The sequence below is a fragment of the Dioscorea cayenensis genome, chromosome 3, assembly GCF_009730915.1.
Source record: "Dioscorea cayenensis subsp. rotundata cultivar TDr96_F1 chromosome 3, TDr96_F1_v2_PseudoChromosome.rev07_lg8_w22 25.fasta, whole genome shotgun sequence".
NCBI classification, from domain to species: domain Eukaryota; kingdom Viridiplantae; phylum Streptophyta; class Magnoliopsida; order Dioscoreales; family Dioscoreaceae; genus Dioscorea; species Dioscorea cayenensis.
The window spans coordinates 1,148,975-1,168,000 of record NC_052473.1 but is presented as its reverse complement, the minus strand read 5'-3'; the positions used below and the strand labels follow the sequence as shown (position 1 = coordinate 1,168,000).

At 36.5% G+C, this 19,026-nt stretch overlaps 4 protein-coding genes across 5 annotated transcripts; 2 read left to right on the top strand and 2 right to left on the bottom strand.

Annotated features, from left to right (window-relative positions):
- Positions 1 to 7,329: 7,329 nt before the first annotated feature.
- On the top strand, positions 7,330 to 9,320 carry LOC120282827 (rho GDP-dissociation inhibitor 1). Of its 2 annotated transcripts, XM_039289677.1 has the most exons (6): positions 7,330 to 7,954; positions 7,992 to 8,186; positions 8,283 to 8,349; positions 8,431 to 8,649; positions 8,744 to 8,868; positions 9,045 to 9,320. In XM_039289677.1, the coding sequence occupies exons 1-6, from the start codon at positions 7,862 to 7,864 to the stop codon at positions 9,126 to 9,128; spliced, it is 783 nt and encodes a 260-aa protein (XP_039145611.1). In that variant the 5' UTR covers positions 7,330 to 7,861; the 3' UTR covers positions 9,129 to 9,320. The 2 variants fall into 2 exon arrangements, with proteins under 2 accessions (XP_039145611.1, XP_039145606.1); XM_039289672.1 differs by having other exon boundaries at positions 7,335 to 8,186.
- A 383-nt stretch (positions 9,321 to 9,703) lies between these two features.
- On the top strand, positions 9,704 to 11,038 carry LOC120249282 (fasciclin-like arabinogalactan protein 7). The gene is given in 3 exon segments (XM_039257788.1): positions 9,704 to 9,856; positions 10,149 to 10,624; positions 10,626 to 11,038. Coding segments are annotated over 2 exon segments (777 nt in total). The 5' UTR covers positions 9,704 to 9,856; positions 10,149 to 10,168; the 3' UTR covers positions 10,947 to 11,038.
- A 1,003-nt stretch (positions 11,039 to 12,041) lies between these two features.
- LOC120282191 (BTB/POZ domain-containing protein At2g04740) lies at positions 12,042 to 15,665 on the bottom strand. Its single transcript, XM_039288952.1, is given in 7 exon segments — positions 12,042 to 12,447; positions 12,449 to 12,599; positions 13,315 to 13,448; positions 13,551 to 13,587; positions 13,670 to 14,310; positions 14,312 to 14,409; positions 15,019 to 15,665. Coding segments are annotated over 7 exon segments (1,812 nt in total). The 5' UTR covers positions 15,506 to 15,665; the 3' UTR covers positions 12,042 to 12,183.
- A 63-nt stretch (positions 15,666 to 15,728) lies between these two features.
- Positions 15,729 to 18,738, bottom strand: LOC120257176 (growth hormone-regulated TBC protein 1). Its single transcript, XM_039264758.1, is given in 8 exon segments — positions 15,729 to 15,987; positions 15,989 to 16,042; positions 16,140 to 16,241; positions 16,322 to 16,399; positions 16,477 to 16,570; positions 16,662 to 16,840; positions 16,929 to 17,045; positions 17,673 to 18,738. Coding segments are annotated over 8 exon segments (1,221 nt in total). The 5' UTR covers positions 18,189 to 18,738; the 3' UTR covers positions 15,729 to 15,906.
- Between the last annotated feature and the right edge of the window lie 288 nt (positions 18,739 to 19,026).

The window sequence follows — 19,026 nt, the reverse complement described above, 5'->3', positions numbered from 1 at the left end:
GTTTCTCCCGTGGAAGAGGACGTGGAAGGAGCAGAGGAAGAGGAATAGACTATCGGTCATCTTAAGGAGAGCAAAGAACCTACAAAGGAAATGTACAATGTCATCTGTGTAAGAAATTTGGTCACATGAAGGTTGATTATTGGCAATAGAGACAAGCAAGGTGAAAAAGAAACTACACTAGTTGTTGAGGAGAAAGAGGTAAGCAACTTGTTCTTAGCTGAGTGTGGAAAGGATGAAAGAATTACATCGGTGTGGCTGGTGGACAATGGATGCTCCAATCACATGTCCGGTGCCAAGGAAATGTTTAAAGACCTTGATGAAAGTCAAAAGATTTCAGTCAGGCTGGGAGACAACAAGGAAATGATTGTACAAGGGAAAGGAACAGTTGCTCTCGTTACATACGGTGGGAAAATCAAATTATTGCATGACGTGCAATATGTCCCGGGGTTGGCACACAATTTGTTGAGTGTTGGCCAGTTATTGGCATCTGGGTACTCTGTGGTGTTTGCTGAGAATGAATGTGTGATTCGAAATGTTAATACAGGAGAGAAGATGGTCAGTATAATGAAAACTAGAAACAATATGTTTCCTTTCAATGTCTTGGATGTTGGGCAGGTTGACATAGCACTGAATGTGATGGAGAGCACAAGGTTATGGCATCTGAGGCTGGGCCATCTGAATTTTGAAGTGCTGAGAAGTGTGAAGCTCAATGAAATGGTGCTGGGACTTCCTAATATTAGCAAGCAATATCACTGTGAAACCTGTGTCTTGGAGAAGCAAGTGAGGAAGCCATTCTTCTCAAGAGAATCTGGAAATGCTCGTGCCCCTTTGCAGTTAATTCACGCAGACATATGTGGCCCATGCAGACCACCTCTCTTGGTGGGAACAGGTTTTATTTACTGTTTGTTGATGATTACAACCGCATGTGCTAGATCTATTGCTTGAAATGAAAATAAGAGGCATATGAGGTATTCCAAACTTTCAAGCAGATGGTGGAGACACATTCGGGATTAAAAATCAAGGTGTTGCGCAAGGACAGAGGAGGGGAGTTCACTAGCAATGAATTCAATTCATTTTGTGATTGAGAAGTGTGGAATCATCAAGCAACTCGCAGCTCCATATTCACCACAACAAAACGGGGTCTCGGAGAGGAAGACTCACACTATTATGAACATGGCTAGAGCTTTGATGAAAGAGAGAGGCCTACCAAATAAGTTTTGGGGAGAAGCTGTGACAACAGCTATGTACCTCATCAATGTCACACCTACCAATGCTTTGAAGAACAAGACACCTTACGAAACTTGGCATGGTTTCAAGCCTAAGGTGAGTCATCTAATGGTCTTCGGGTGTATTGCCTATACTCTTATTCCTTCAAATAAGCTGCAAAAATTAGATACAAAATCTGAAAGGTGTGTATTTATCGGATATTGCTTGAATTCCAAAGCATATCGATTGTTTTATCCTATTACCTCTAAGGTTATTATTAGTAGGGATGTAACCTTTAATGAAGGTGCAGGTTGGGATTGGAATTGTAGCCTCAAGACCATGTCTACACCACTGGTGATATATGATGTTCCATCTTTGGACACTAGTTGTCCAACAGAAGAAAGCAGTAAAAATTCGGGAGTAGTAGCTGCAGATCAATTCAGAAGAAATGATGCAGTTCCAGTTGAAGATATGGAAGGAGGAAGCAGTGATCAGGATGTCCATTTAGGTGGAAAAGTTAGATCTTTAAAGGATATCTATGAGAGGTGTACCTTTGCTCTAAATGTAACTGATCCCTCTACATATGAAGAAGCAGTGAAGACTGAAGTGTGGAGAGAAGCAATGAGGGAGGAATTGGATGCAATTGAGAGAAACAATACTTGGGAACTGATGGAGCTTCCATCCGATAAGAAGATTGTGCAACTAAAATGGGTTTTCAAGACAAAGTATCTCTCAGATGGAAGTATACAAAGACACAAGGCTCGTTTAGTTGCAAGAGGGTATACACAACAGACTGGCATTGATTTTCATGAAGTTTATGCTCCCGCTGCTAGAATGGAGACGGTGCGTCTCCTCCTTGCTATTGCTGCTCAGAGAAGGTGGCCAGTATACCAGTTTGACATCAAATCTGCGTTTTTGAATGGAGAAATACATGAGGAGGTGTATGTTGAGCAGCCACCTGGTTATGAGAAGAAGGGGGAAGAACATAAGATGTTTAAACTAAAGAAGGCACTCTATGGCCTGAAACAAGCTCCTAGAGCTTGGTATTCAAAAATTGATGGTTATCTCCAGGAAAGAGGATTTATTAGGAGTGTGAATGAACATACACTTTACAAACGATGTGAAGAGGATGGAAATTTACTACTGGTGAGTATTTACGTGGATGACATAATATATCTGAGTTCATCTCAGGTAATGGTGATGGTCTTCAAGCAAGAAATGAAGGATTGTTTTGAGATGTCCGACTTGGGACTGCTGAATTATTTCTTGGGTTTGGAAGTGAAGCAATCAGAAGGGAAGATATCCATCACTCAAAGGAGGTATGCTGAGGAAACACTGAAATTGTTCAATATGCATCAATGTAAGCCGATTTGCACCCCCATGAACAGAAATGAGAAGCTATAAGGCAATGATGAATCCGGAGCTACTGATTCAAAGAAATATAGGAGTCTTATAGGGAGACTCTTGTATCTGACGCATACACGACCGTACATTGCTTTTACTATGAATCTATTGTCTAGGTTTGTTAGCAAGCCTACCAGAATACATTTCGGGGTAGCAAAACATCTCCTGAGATACATTACAGGTACAAGTAATTTTGGTGTAATGTATACAGAGGTGGAAGGCTGGAAACTAAGGGGTTTTAGTGATAGCGATTGGGGAGGTTCAGTTGAAGACAGGCAGAGCACATTAGGGATGGTTTTTGATCTTGGTTCGGGGGTCATCTCATGGAGCTCCAAGAAACAAGATGTAACCGCACTCTCTATGACCGAGGCCGAATACATCACAACTACTGCTGCAACCTGTCAAGGTATTTGGTTAAAGAGAGTGTTGGAAGATTGTGGTATGAAGATCAATGAACCTATTGAAGTGTGGTGCGATAATCAATCTGCTATTGAGATTGCTAATAACCCTGCACACCATGGAAGAACAAAATATATTGATATTCGTTTTCACTTTATCCGTGGTTTGGTGGCAGATGGATCAATAATGTTGAGGTATTGCAAATCAGAAGATCAGAAGGCCGACATTCTCACAAAACCTTTGCCGGTGAAGAAGCATCAGTATCAAATGGCTCTGTTGGGAGTTAGAGATATTTCAAGCAGGGAAGGATGTTGCAAGGTGCTTGAAATAATGCCTGATGAAGCTGACTAGTCAAAGTCTGAAGAATTAGAAGTAAAAGAGCTCATGAGGAAGTTGACTTGTCAGCTGGCCAATGAAGATGAAGGATCTCCACTATCAGTTACTCCATTAAGTTACACCGCCGAAGCCACCAATGAGAGCATGGGATCGTGATCTTCATCATACTGATGTAGTAATTATTAAGTTAACTTTTGTACTATGTTATCCTATTGGATCTTTTTGTGTTGGAACTCTACCACCATGATGATGAAACCTTTTATGAAATTTAAAATGAATGGATCTCTGCTCAGTAGCTTTTGATCGAGCGAGACATTCTGATCTTTAGTGCACCAGTTTTTAACTTTTATTTTCTAAGTTGTGTATTTTTTTAGTGACCGAATTTTTATAGTCGATCCTGAACAAAGTTAATGTCAAACATGATGATGTTGTTCTCTGAATATATACGTGGTCTGAATAGAGGTCAACATTCATTAATTCATTTTTCATTGTATGCTTGAAGTTCTATATCCTCCATCCAACAACTCACTTTTATTTTTGAATATTTATATGCACTTTCTTTGCAAAAACTAAGAATAATATCTGGCCACCCGAAAAAAAAACTGTATGGTATATTAATTACATGACTTCAGACCCGAACCTTGACTAATATTATTATTATTATTATTATTATTATTATTATTATTATTATTATTATTTGAATAAAAACAGCAAGTGCCATCTTATTAAAATATTGTCAAAAAATAAACAGATATGGTACTAGATAAATTACAGTGATTTATTAATTCAATCATATAAAAATTTATTAAGTCAACTAAGTATCACATGGGCTTAGAAGATTTTCAAAAATCAAACCAAATTAATAAATTCTCCGTTATGCAAGCTCTAAAGAGGAAAAATATAACACCTCTCATAAAAGACCTATCACGTATAAACAATATCTGAGCCCAAAAATAATGATGAATAGCACTAATGCTATAGTATACAATACTTTACTGCAGAGTAGATTTTACGTTTTACCGATAACTGCATTGTAACACTGTCAATGGGCTACAAGTAACTTGTCTCATTTAATCAAATTAAAATACTAAAAAAAAAAAACTCTCTGCCTCTTATCAAATAAATAAAAAAGATTTAAATATCAAATTTCAAACAAAAAGGAAAACAGAATAGCAACTCTCCACCTTATCTTCAAACCAAACAAACACATGACTCAACGATTAAACTACAGTAACTACTACATCCATCAACACGAACAACAAAGTCTTATAGATCCACAACTTTCTGAAACCACTTAATTAAAACATATATATATAAAGGAACCAACTACTTAACCTTGTTCTTCTTCTACTTCAGTACTTTGAGTACGTACAAGCACACTTAACCTTCACCATCGTTAGCACTATGGTTTTGTTTTTATGATTTTTGACAAAAACGACAAGAGCTAAATACACAAGGGACATATGTGCACTCTCACCCGATGATGTAGGGTTTGAATAGTAAGTCTTCATTCTGTTTATTAAGTTAATTTTTAATGAAAAAGGTATGTAAATAATGCGTCATGGAATTAGATGGAATAATAAGGGCGTTTTTGTTAATGTGCTTGGCACTATAAAATAATAAAAGTCAGCATCTTATCTTTATCTCCGGGACCAAATTCATTAAAATTCGTGGCATTTATTTCTATTAAATGAGTATAATTAATACAGTAAATGAGTGAATTTTTTTTAAAAAAATTACAAGTCACGTTTAAATTTTTTTCCTAAATAATAATAAAAATTAAAACTATTGCTAACATATATAGAGTAACAAAAGCAATGGACAATATATAAATTTAAATTTTCTGAAAATAAAAAGTATTTACTTGCACTATACTTTTATAAAACTTATAAGTTGATTTTCAACTAAAACAGTATATAAGTAAATAAAACCTTTTTTTAATATATAAATAAATATAATTTTTATAGATGTCTCAAAACAATTTTTTTTAATTATTTTTTTTTAATAACTATCTGCCTAATACAGTGGATTATTACTTAAATAGTGAATAAGCAGACCCAAAGGTCAAATTCTTGTATTAGCAGTATTGTCACATTGTGTGTAATACTATAGAAATAATGTAGCAATACTATTTATTCGGTTTTTTGTGGGCAAATATCATTTCTATTCCCTTAAAAATTGCATAATAAAGGAATCTATTAGGTTAGTTTGATTCTTAAAAATCTTTCTGGGTTGTGCATGCAAACTTTAATTATCCAATTTGATGTCTTGCTGAATTAAAATATCTTTAAGGAGTTGATTAAGCCACGGTAATTGATATGCTACTATATCTATTTGTCTCTTGACAACTTTTTAAGAGGCACCGATTATTGTCTTTATTAAAAAAAATATTGTTGAATTTTTTTAAGAAGATTAGAGAGCAAGGACTATAATTTCCAAAAATTATGAGTTATTATTACTGATTTTGGTAGGGAAATTGTTGAAAATTTTTTTAAAAATTTTGTACTATTATTATTCTCGCAAGACGTGCACAAGATAAATAAAATTAATAAATTGTTGCTTACCTTAAAAAATCGCTATCAATTATTTGCCTTGAAATGATTGAAAATGAAATCAATTCACCCACTCTCCAATCATAAATCAACCAAACTCATTGTATGAGGCAATATGCAACAATATTTTAAATAAATAAATAAATAATTGTTCTATAAATGATTGAGTTATATAATGCTATTCAAAATTTTTTTAAAAAAAATAAATAAATAAACCATACTCTCTCTTTTTTTATTTATCATAAATCCATGTTATCATTTTTTTAAATTAAAAAGTATTTAATATTTTTTTTTAAATTACTTTTAACACTTTATTCAATTATCTTTTTAAAATTAAATATAAGAGATAAATATGAAGATATATATTAAGGGTAATTTTGAAAAAAATTTTTTATAAAATTTTATGAAATAATCAAGTTTTGATTCATGAGATTTAGTTAACCACAACAGATAAAAAGAAACGGGAAATATTTATTAAAGGTCATCTATGTTTTATTTATTTATTTTTAAATAAAATGATGAAGAGATTTATTAAAAACCCTTAAAAATCAATTAGATTTACAGACTAAATGTTAGAAAGTGCTTTTGAATAAAAAAAAAAAAAGGTTTTTATTTTTTTAAAGACAAATTAGAAATAAAAAAACAGTTTGAGGGTAGTGATGGCTTCTTTCTTTCTTTTTTTAATATCTTATTGAATATCTAACTCATAAAATCAAGCCAAAAATAGACTCAAATATTAACTACCATTTTCATCATTAAACTATATAAAGACCATTTAATTGAATATTTTCATATAATTTAAAGACCAAAATAATATTTTTTATTATTTAGATTCTGAACCCAACATAAATATGAGTTTGGATTAAAAATAAAATAAAATAGATATTTATTTTAAAAAAGACATGGAGTTTGTAAGATCTCAAGTGATTCTCATTATATGTCAACTAACACTAGATTTAGTTATGCCTTACACCAAATTAATTACAAATTATTTTCTCGGTGTCATTATATTCAATTCCAGTAGACTAATTTTTTATTTGTTTTTGTGTTTATTCTGTTATGAATGAATGAAGTAGTTTTTTTTTGAGGTAGGGCAGGCGCTAACCTTCGGGAGGCGTCTGTGAGGCGAGGGCATGCGACGCTCCTCACCCTCTTGAGCCGGGAGGCGGTCGGGGAATCGAGCTCGCATCTCCTCTGAGGGAGGCCGGGAGTATCGTTAAAGTTTCCAAGTCGCTTTGGTAATGAATGAAGTAGTGATTTATTTATTTTTATCAAATAAATATATATATGTATTTATATATTTATTTTTCAATATAATTAGGTGAGCATCATGAACTTTCACCATCTTTTTGGAACAAATAAAGAAAGAAAGAAAAAAAAGAAAAACAAATAAGAACATGCTGCAGTGATGGCTTCTCTCTCTCTGTCTCTGTCTCTCTCTGTGCACCCAAAATGGCAGTACAACTCACACACACTGTAGAATGGGTCCATGGCCATGCCATGCTCTAAGTGCTCCTCACGATCTCACCACTTCTCTCTCTCTCACACACACACTTGTTGCTCTTTAGCAGTGAGCATGATTCTCTTTTGAGGTTCTGCCAATGATGCCTTGTTGCTCTCTTTGCTAAAGCCATTGCTCATGCTTTCAAGTTTTAGCTCTGTTCTCTTGGATGCTCTTCGCCTTATGGGTTCTCTTTGCTAAACCAATCCTCAGTGACTCTGCTCTCTTTCCTTTTTTTTTTCTATAAAAATTTCATCTTTTTTGTTTTTTTTAGTCTTCCTATGAGTCTTTCTTAGTCTTCTTCTTCTTCTTTTGTTTATCTTTGCTTTTGTCTTTCTATCTTGTTTCTTTTTGTTGTTTTGGGTTCTTTATCTTCTCAAAGGTGGCACCTTTTTGTGTTCTTGACCGTTGGTGTGTTTGATTTCTCTTCATTTTGAACTGTTTGTGCTGCTGTTGATGTGCTATGTCTTTGGCTGTTGGAGCTCTCTCAAGCTGCTCAAAAGACATGGGCTTTGATGAGAACAAGGACAAAAATGGAGTCTTGGCAAGGAAAGAAGTAGATGAGAAAAAGATGTGAAGCTAAGTGTGAGCAGGAGGAGGAACAGGACAAGCTCAATCTGAGCCTGAATCTCAATCTGAATCTGAATATTCCCAGGAAATTGAGTGAAACATCCCTGTATGCAACTGAGGATGAAGAAGAAGAAGAAGAGGATGATGATGAGAAAGGTATCAAAGGTCTTGATCTTGGTCCTCAACTCAGCCTCAAGGATCAATTTGAAAAAGATAAGGTTTTTATCTTCTCTCTCTCTTTCTTTCATTCTTAATTTCTTTGGTTGCTATGATTATTTGATCTACTTTTTTTGTGTTTCTCTTTGTGTTTACAGGATGATGAAAGTCTGAGAAGGTGGAAAGAGCAGCTTTTAGGCAGTGTGGACCTTACTTCTGTTGGAGGTACCTCAATTTGCAGAAAATACAGTTTGTGTACTAAATTTCAGTATTAATACGCTTATCATTATTCAATAAATTGTGTAGAAAATTTAGAACCAGAAGTGAAGATCATGAGCCTTTCAATTCAATCTCCTGGTAGACCTGACATTGTTCTTCCAATTCCTGTCATTCCTAACTCAAAGGGCTTATGGTTTACTCTGAAAGAAGGCAGTCAGTATAAACTCAAATTCACTTTCTCTGTTAACAATAACATTGTTTCTGGCTTGAAATATATCAATGCAGTTTGGAAAACTGGTGTTAAGGGTGAGCTAGCTTGTCTTTATTGTCTTATTACATCGATCTTTTGATCATCGCTTTGTGTAATGTCTTGAATGGATCTTGTTCTTTCTTGTTATAGTTGATAGCACAAAGGAAATGTTAGGGACTTTTAGTCCTCAAGTTGAGCCTTACATTTGTGAGGTGCCGGAAGACACTACTCCGTCCGGTATTTTTGCTCGAGGATCTTACTCTGCAAAAACAAAGGTATTTTTTATCATATCGTATTATATATATAATACGACGTGTTTCAATGATTGATTATTCCAACAATTCTTAGAAGAAACAAATTTTACTGCAGTACTGTTGGATTCAAGTTACATAATATGTACAATTTCTCAAAAGAGACATGTTTTCTGATCGATTTGAATTTGTTGTTACAGTTTGTCGATGATGACGGGAAATGCTACTTAGAGCTCAATTACACTTTCGATATTCGCAAAGAATGGTCATCGATCCTGGACTGATGATTTACAAGTGACTTAAAGGATCATCATTGTGTGCCATTGTTTTACATTGTTTGAAAAAACTTCATAATTTATGTCATCCTTGTTTCTGCATTGCATTTTGAATTTGAAGTGAAGTGTGAGCAATGTAGATAAATGTAACGGAAAAAAAATTCCGATGATCTTTTAATATAATGATATTTTTGTTGAAAATTCAAAGTTTGCTGCAACTAAACAACTGTTTATGTTACAACTAATGTCTTGGTAAACACAATGGAAAAGAAAGAGAAGAGAAACTCACATGGTTTGTGAAGAAGACCATCAAATGGAAAGAGCCAAACACTTGAAAACATGTGAATGGAGTTTGTCCATTAATGGTGCAGGTATTGATTGAGGAGGAAAGAAGTTCATGCCATTGTGTGGTCCCTGATTCTTTCTTTCTTTTTTTATTTACTATAATTAAATTTTAATTTCTGCAATTAATGAGAGTTATTGAATGCAAAGTTGTGGAAGAATTGAACAATTAAAAAATTACTTAAATTAATGAATGCTTTGCAATCCCAGCACAGGCATTGGTTGTCCTGCAGACTTTGAAAAGTAGCTGTTTCTTTGCTGCTGCCCCTACCTTTAGAGAGAAAAACAAGTGAGAAAAAAAGATGGCCTTGTACTTCTCAATCCTTTTATAAATCCATTTGCTACTCCATTCACTGGTCTCCATTGCCATTCTTCTCCATCTTCTCACTCCACAGGTAATGTTCCTTTTCTTGTATTATTTTTTGTTCTTGATCTGCATTTGTCTCAGAAGATGTCAATGTGTTAGTTTAGTTCTTTGTTGCTTGTGTTTGTTTTAGATATTGTTAGGAATTTGGATGGTTTTTTTTTCTGTAAAAAATCAGGAAACAGAAGGAATCAGTTTCAGTAATTTATGTTATCTTGTTCATGAGCTGCTTGTGATCAAATTAACTTTGCTGCTGCATTCAATGAGATCTGACAAAGCACTGCATTTGCACATTCTAAATCTTAAGTAATTATTCTCAGCAGATCAAAAGAGTTTTGAATCAATGGCATTAGCAACAATGCTAGTAGTGACCACACTGTTAATTGTTTCGGCACCGTTAACCATGGCTAAAACTGTCGAAACTCTACCCCCGGCACCGTCTCCCGGCCCGGAGTTTGTTAACCTTACTGAACTTCTCACCAATGCCGGCCCTTTCCATACCTTCCTCAAGTATTTGACTCAGACTCAAGTCCTGCAAACATTCCAAGACCAAGCTAACAACACAGTGCAAGGAATTACCATCTTTGTTCCTAAAGATTCAGCATTCTCTTCTCTTAAGAAGCCTTCACTCTCAAACATCACTCAAGATCAGCTCAAGACACTGCTTTTGTACCATGCATTCCCAAAATACTACTCTTTTACTGATTTCAAGAACCTAAGCAATAGCAATCCTGTGAGCACATTTGCCGGTGGGCAGAACACTCTTAATGTCACTGATGCTTCAGGGCTTATCAGAGTGAAATTCCGGGTGGTCGAATCCGAAAATCAGTAGCAGTGTGTATTCTGCATATCCAGCGGCTGTTTATCAGATTGATAGTGTTCTAATTCCGGCAGCAATCTTCGGTACTGCTCCACCTCTTCCGCCAGCTCCCGCTCCCGCTCCCACTCCTGTTTCCGATCTCACTCCGCCTTCTGATTTGGCTCCATCGGTGAACAATCTCGCTCCAAAGTCATCAGGATCTGCAAATACTGCATCACCTTCAGCTTCCAATGTTATCAGCATTGGTGTCTTCAGTTATTTGGCTGCTGCCATTTCTGCTTGTTTGATGCTTGTTCTGTGAGTCATTGTGATTTCTATTGTCATTCATGTTTGCTGTTGTTTTACACTCTATTTTGTTATGAAAACTACATGAAACCTTCACTTTCAATTGCATTCTGTTTGCATTCATGAAAATTTTTGATACATTCTATTTTTTTCTCTTTTTATATCCATGTTTCCTTTCCCTGGGATAAAAAAGCAGAAGAAAAAAAGATACAGTTATGAGAAGCTTCACCGATAAAATCATTCAATGTTCATTCAGGGATGCAATACTCAGTAGGCTCAAAAGCCGCCGATGTTTTTGTAGATTACTGCAGGCTCCAGTACATTATGCCTGCCATAAGAGTGAGAATCAACTTCTGATTTACTTTCCAAAAAAAATAGTATCATTTAGGAATTAATTCAGAAATTGCAGATAAATGTTATGAACTCAAATACGCAAGCATTCATGCAATGATTACAATTTCAACATTCGAACAAAACCAACTTACCAAGTATAAGCTTTTATTTGCCTGCGTGATATCTTTCCCGGGTAGATTTACCAGTGAAAAATTTAGTTCTCTCCGAGTGCAAATAACATGGTTGCAATTTTATATGGAAAAAAATAACAGTAGAAGAATTGTTTGCTCACTTTGGATTTAAGACGTCGGAGCTCCATCTGGTGAACTGGTTCTGCAGCAAGGGATCAGAAATGAGAACACCAACAGTGCCCATCATTTTCTTTTATACTTTCACTTGCTTTTCGATCATATATGCAACGGAAACTGGGAAGAACAAGAATCCAACTGAAATCTCTCAATCTGAAATCATGTTGTAATCATCTTCAACCACAGGAAAAATCCAAACTTACTCTATAACATCACAAAAATGTACAACTTATTCATTTTTTTCTCTATTGAAAATAGTGCAAATCATACTGAAAACTAACCTCCAGAAATCAAAGGCTGAACCAAGCCAGATCGGTCCGGTTGGTTCAGTTTCTAAGTTCCCAACATTTTGGTGTAACGTATTAGAATTAAAAATTCTTGGCATAAAAATGTGAAGAGTCAATTCATGCAGCAAAATCCTGCAGTATTCAATTGAAAGAAAAACCAACAATTTTCACATAAAAGGACCATGAGAGAAACCTGACGATTTTTATTTTGCTCTATAAACAAGAGAATGTAATGCATTACAACAAATTCTCCAAAGATCTTGCTCTTTTCTGGTCATACAAAACACTGATCAGAAAAATAAGAGACGAACAAAACAGTGACTCATTATGATGCTTCATTATGTTTTTCTGCGCAGAAACTTTCATCGCTCAAGCGCTGAGACAATTCATCAAGATGCTTCTTTTCCGCTGAATCTCCATTGGCTTCGTTTGTTTCATGCTCTGCTACTTGGACTAACATCTCTAGTCGCTTGTCAAACAATGCAGCACTCTCATCTCTCTTGTCAAGCTCAGCAGCTTCAGCTTCAAGCCACTTCTCTCGCAAGTCATCAAGAAGATTTCCCTGATCAGAGTTACCCCCGAATCCAGGGAGCACTTGGTACGGTAGTGCGAAATGAGGAGTCTCCAGAAGGGGGTGGAAGTGTTAGCAGCATTGCTCGGAACTCTCTTGTATCAGCAAATGTCTCAAAATTACAAGCAATGACATCTAAGCAATATTCCCTTATTTTAATGACACCATACCTGAAATAATGTAATCAAATGACAAGGAAAGAGCATCAGCAAAAGATTGCAACTGACAGTTCACAATGAAAACATGGGTCAGAAGTATTTGATGACAGGGAAGAACCTTTTAGACAGGGATTTGAAGATAAATAACATCATCAGTTATTCAAAATGCGGTTCACAATGCAGGATCCTAATACAAAAGCATGTTTCATGCACAACGGACATATAACAACATTGCTTTTGGAGGGACATCGCTGATTCTGTATCAAAGTTTAACGTTGATCCAGCATAATACGAGCCTAGACCATATACTTCAGCCTTTGTTAATAGTTTCAATCAAAGAGTGATAGCTACTTCCCTGAGTCAAAGTTTTCTTGAATAAATGTGCAGTGTGTTTCAAGTTAGCCATGAGTGAAGATTCTGCAAAGGTATAAATCATCTCTATGGAATATCTACTAGTGACATTTTAGGAGTAACTAGCACATTGATTTTGAGTTAAATTATGCAAAGCTTGGGTTCCAGCCACTAATTCATTGAATCAAATCATTCACAAAAATAAGCATTCCAAGCATAAACATCATCATCGATTCATCAGGCATTTCAGCAGATGAAAACAGTGATGATTGAAGGATATATAATAAATGAATGTATGAGCGATGGAGTATAATAAAAATGGAATTTTATACCAGACCAAACACATTCCAAGAAGCTGTATTTTAAAAAAACATACATGTCTGATAATATCAGCCAATGGCAAAGTTCTGCAGGTGAGACCGTTTCCAAGTGTGGTAAGAGTGCATCGGCAGCAGTCCGCTTAAGAGGAAAGAGTAAGTATCTTGAAGCAGCATCAAATATTTCCTCAGCCTACAAAATTAAGAAATTAAACACATTCACTTCAGTTGACCAACAGACACACAAATACAAACACTCTTTGGTGCAGTGTTTTCTAGCTTCATGGAAAATTACCAGATCAGGGTCCATTTCCTTCAAACTATCTGTGTACCTGAGTACAGTTACAAACTCAGAAACAATAATCAAACAAATTATAAACATCAACTTCATTGTTTGAGAAATTGAGCCCTTACATGTATTCCACCATCTTCTCAAATGCCTCTGTGCTCAAATCATTTACTTCTAGAAAGGGAAGAGAGCAGCTAGGAAACCTACCATTCCCTTCAAGGAAACCTGTCATTCGAGACAGCCTCGCTTTGAAATACTCTGATCTTGAAGCTAGGATCACTTGGTGGGAGCGGAAGATCTTTTCACTGACCTTTATGCAAACATCAGCGAGATCATCACCAATTTGGCTAACTTTCTCCTCAAATGCATCAGGGCTTATGTTTTGGCAGCTCGAATTAGCAAGAGAAGTTTGTAGAATGTGATTCAAGGCAGAAGGAAGCCTATACTGCTCAGGTAGCGATGAACCTTGCAAAATAAACCTTTTCTGAGAATTATCAACGTCTCGCAATGATTTATATTCTGCATATTTTTGATGCATCAATTCCTTCTTGAGAATTGTCTGCAATTCATTGCACCTGCACGCTTTACATGTCCTTACAAGATCTTCCATGTCATCCACCGCAATCTCTAGTCTATCAGAATAGAAGAAATGGATCAAACTATACAATGCAACATAAGACAACTTCTGGCCCGAGAATCTCACTTCCTTCTTCTCCTTCCAATCATTCTCAAACTTCCTCTTAAAGAAAGGTGATCGTGCACTTAAATATAACTCTGTGTGCTTCAATGGGTCTCCCATCCACATAGAATGTAATATCAGGCGGAAATGAGCTAGATTCGGTGCCATCATTTAACAATAAGTCACCTGTTCAATACAAAATCCAGTTAATGCTGACGACTCTGATTGCTCAGTCGGATAGATTGGATCGGGCACAAAACTCCAATCAATGAATGCTGCTTGTGAACTGAATTGTTACACTATCAAACAAAACAAACAAACAAATGCAAATACCGAAACTTCACACTGGTTGCTTGACACAAAAATCATTCCTTGCAAACAGAAATCTACACCTCCACATCTAGTGTTAAATTAATCCAATTGCACTACCTAGTAGCATTTGCAAGCAAAAAGACTCTTAGACAACAAAATCATTATGCTCTAAGTTTACGTAGCTCGGTTACAGAAAGAACAGAACTGTTTCACTATCAACAGAAAACACAAACACAGAATGACATGCACTTCAATAGAAGCTACAAAGAAGATAACTAACACAAATATCATGCTTTTAAAAGGGAAAAGCAAACAAGCATTGAGCTCCTCCTAAGTTTTAATATCCAGCATCCAAACACCAAAAAGGAACCAACTTTATCAACCAAAAAGCCTCAACTTTATCAACTACAATCAAACAAACAAAGTAAAACAAAAACAAAAAAGAAGAAACACATCTCAGATGCATTTCATCAAGCACCTGACCTGCACCCCAAGCGGCCACACCAGTCTCCTCACACTGCTCCAGAAACGACCTGCGATTCGCCAAACAACCAAGAAAAGTATCCCTCAACGCTCCAGGAAGCGGTCCAAGCGGCGGCGGCCGGGCCTCAAAGGCCTTCAGGAGCCTCCGAACACGAAGGTTCAGTGCAGCATAATGGCAGCGGTCACCGTCGAAGGTACGCTCGGCGCAAATGGCGCCAGCCTCAAGAAGCATGCGAGCAGCCTCGACGTGGCCGGCGAGGCAAGCATAATAGAGGGCCGACGAGTCCCACCGGTCACGCGCGTTGACATTAGCTCCGGCATCAAGGAGAAGGCGGAGGCGGTCACGATCCCCGGCGCGCGCCGCCTCAAAAAGGTCGCCGGCCGGGACGGACTTGAGCGGCAGAGAGCTCACGGCGTCGTCAGGGTCGACGTCGATGCCGTCGAGGTCCGGGTCGATAGACCACTCCGGCCGGTTCGGTTCGTCCATCGTTCGAATCGGTTCGGTTCGGTTTTTTTCACAGAAGACTGATCGATCCCTTGAAACACTTGGTTTTTATTTTACAGCGTGTTTTGCATTTACACCCCTGAATAACTTTCATATTTATTTTACAAACTTGCAGGGCTATTTCCGTAACATTATTTTTTCCCAAAAATCCACACAAAGACAGGTTCTAAACTCTGATTATTATAATTAATCCCAAAATACATGATTAAATTGAATCATAAGTGTGAACTTTTGATTGCTCATTCCAGTAAAAATCATTCATACATTGAAAAAAAGAAAAGAAAATGACCAAAATAATGGGTTTGTACCCTCCAAAACCCAAGTTAGAATGCAGAATGCATACAAAGAAAAAAGAGCTTCTGTCAGTTTAATCATTTTTTTCGCTATTTTTCATCGATCTTCAAAGAATTGAGCCGGCGAAGCCTTAGATCGAGCTCGGCCATTACTGCTGGTTCCTGCTTCTTTCCTTTGCTTCGTTATTGTGTTCGCTGTCATCGAACCAATCTTATCAAATGCAACCTGTATACAAGCAAGTTTGTACTTTAAAACCGATGAGTAAGAAAAGGCGATCGATTAGAATTTGTAGAATTATAAACATATGGATTGGTTTTCTTACTGTTAATAGTTCATCAGGGTCGAAGAGATGGTGAGTGGTTGATTGAATGATAGCAATTACATCGCCGATTTGATGAGTTCTTAGCAACTCTTCTTCTTTCATCTGCATTTAGTGTCGACATTCTTGCAATGGAACTATAATTCATAGAAACAAAATCAATCAAAATGGAAACTGATACAGACCTTGAAAATTGCGAGAGCTACATGAAACAAGACCTTTGCTCCCTCGTTGAAGAGAACGTCCCAAACCCGCAGAGTAGTCTGTACAGAAAATGTCTCCGAATTGATGTTATAATTCAGTTGTATTTAAGATAAAAAGACGTATCGACATATCAGACCTCTGAAGGTAAGCTCTTAGAAAAGAGGCAGAGAAACCACTCAGTGGCGACGAGGGACACATCGAATTCCATTGCTTCTAAATGAGCAGAAATCCTGCACCGATTTCATTTTGAGCAACAAATATATAAAATGCAAAGCTATGCAATTGAAAATTAACTGTGGGGATGAAGGTAAGTGATCGAACCTTGGACATTTTTTAGCAAGCAAATCTCGGAATACTCTTTGTTCAACATGGCATCCGGAAAGGTTGTCAGTGTAGCAATCGTTTACCAAGACATTCTCCAAGAGGACTGCAAGCATCCAGAATGCATCTTCCTCAGTTTTCATTACTAGCAATAGCAAAGCAGCAATGTAATTTAAACCCTGCAGCATCACACAGAAATTCAGCTGCTAGCAAGAGTTGAAAGTCCGACATCTTGGTCGGTTGAGAAAACTGAGTAATTCCTAGTACCTGACAATAGCCAACATCAGAATCACGGAATGAATAGGCAACAAGTACACGCCGAAGAGCTGCCTTGCCTTCAGGAGTATCTAACCAAGGATGGCAGGGGAATGTTCGAGGAAGGTCCTGCATCAGTCAAAATCGTCACAAAAGTTTTGAATCAAAACAAAGAATAAGCAGAACAACAACATCTTGTTACGACAATATGACAGGATATCAAGCATTTCGACAGCCGGTAGTCAAGGACCATAAAACAAAGACAACAATTTGGTAACATATGTGCTTTCCACAACCCCAATGGAGCTTCATCCATGAGAAATTTTCTATTAATCATAATGAAATGCAAATCATGCAACAAGATGATGGGTTAAACATTCAAAATACATGCAGTCCAGGCATGCAAAACCATTACTCAAGTATTATCATTAGCATCAGCGATTCAGGAATGTTTTCCTCAATTACACCGCAATATCTTAATACGATCTCTAATTCTAAGTTCGGATAACCAACCAAAAGCTCCAAACTGTGTAAAGGACTTGAAACTAGTACTTTTTGCCAGGAAAGATCATTTATTCAACAATTCAAGAGTCAACCATGTTTCCATGAATTTTCCCACTATAATTCTTCATCTTATCATGAATACCCAATAAAATGATCAGAGATCTCAAAGAAGAACACAACATTTGTGTCAATACATATGAAGATGCGTCTAACAATCACATACAAAAAAAAAGTAAAACATCAAATGCTCACATGATCAATCTGCATTGTGGCAGGTGTAACTTTGCCCTCAATTGCAACAAGCAAATCATTATAGTAACTCAAAGGCACAGTCGATCTCTTCTTCGTCGCACCAGACACCGAAAGCCAAACCTTCGGCCGCAATACTGGAGGTATCCCTTTCCGAATGAGTTTCTTCAGTGTCATTGCACTTGTAATTGTGCTGGCAATCGCCGAGATCTTCGAGGGGACGGTAAGCCCCTCACCACTCAACGAAAGCTGCGGTTGTAAATACCAATTGGCACCCTTACTAGCTTCAAGTGCCCACCATTCCTTGCCTTGTTGTCTCACCCTCTCCCTCACCTCATTAAGCACATTCACATCATCAATGTTCCCTTCAACAGGGAAGCTATAAAGGTCTTGGAATTTCACAGAAAGGTTATTTGTCTTCTTTGCAATGGTTTTAATTGTGGCTGTGCTTGTTTTAGGGTTTGAGCTGGTGTTTCTCCTCCAATTGGAGGGTTCACTATGAGTTTGAGCTCCAAACATTCTCTCAAGATCAAAACTTGAAATGGGAGCTTGAATTCAAATGCTGGATAACAACTAGCTTTTGGGAATCCAAATTAACAGGAAAAGATGAACAAAAAAAAAGCAAGATTTTGGCATCAAACAAGCATAGAAAATGAAGCAATTGAAAGAAATTAAGCAAAATTGGACAAAGATCAAACCTTTGCAGCCATTGAAACATTGAATTTGCTTCTCCTACCTTGCAGATGGATCATTGTTGAAGAAAGCTCTGATTTTTTGGGGATGAAACTGGATTTGCTGATTGGATTCAAAGTTTTGAGGGCATGTGGCACAATAGTTTCTTCAAATCCCAAAGCATCAAAACAAGAAAACAAAGACAAAATGGAAACAGTTTTGGTGAAAGTAAACAAGAAATGGTCAATACTCAATACATATTTTTTTAAAAAAAAAAGTTTGAATTTTTAAGAGAAAGCACGAGAATTTGAATCAAAGAAACTAAGTTTTGGGACTTTTCAATTGAATTTTTCTAAGAATAAAAAAAGGGGTGAATAAAAAAACAATAAAAAGATGTGGGATTTCCAATTGGGGATTTGGGGGTAATGCTATTTTTCAAAAGTGATTTTTTTAATTAATTAATTAATTAGTATTATTTATTTATTATTTAATATTTATTTATTTTTGTTGTGTCTTGATTTTAGGATTAATGGGTGGTGGAGGTGGTGTAGGTAGGGATGATGAAAGAAGGGTTTGATGATATGATGTTAATGAGTGTTTGGACAAGGTGAACACGTGGCACGAGAATGAAATTACAATAATGCCCCTAATTTTTTGACTTTCTTGACTAGTTTCATTAACCTTT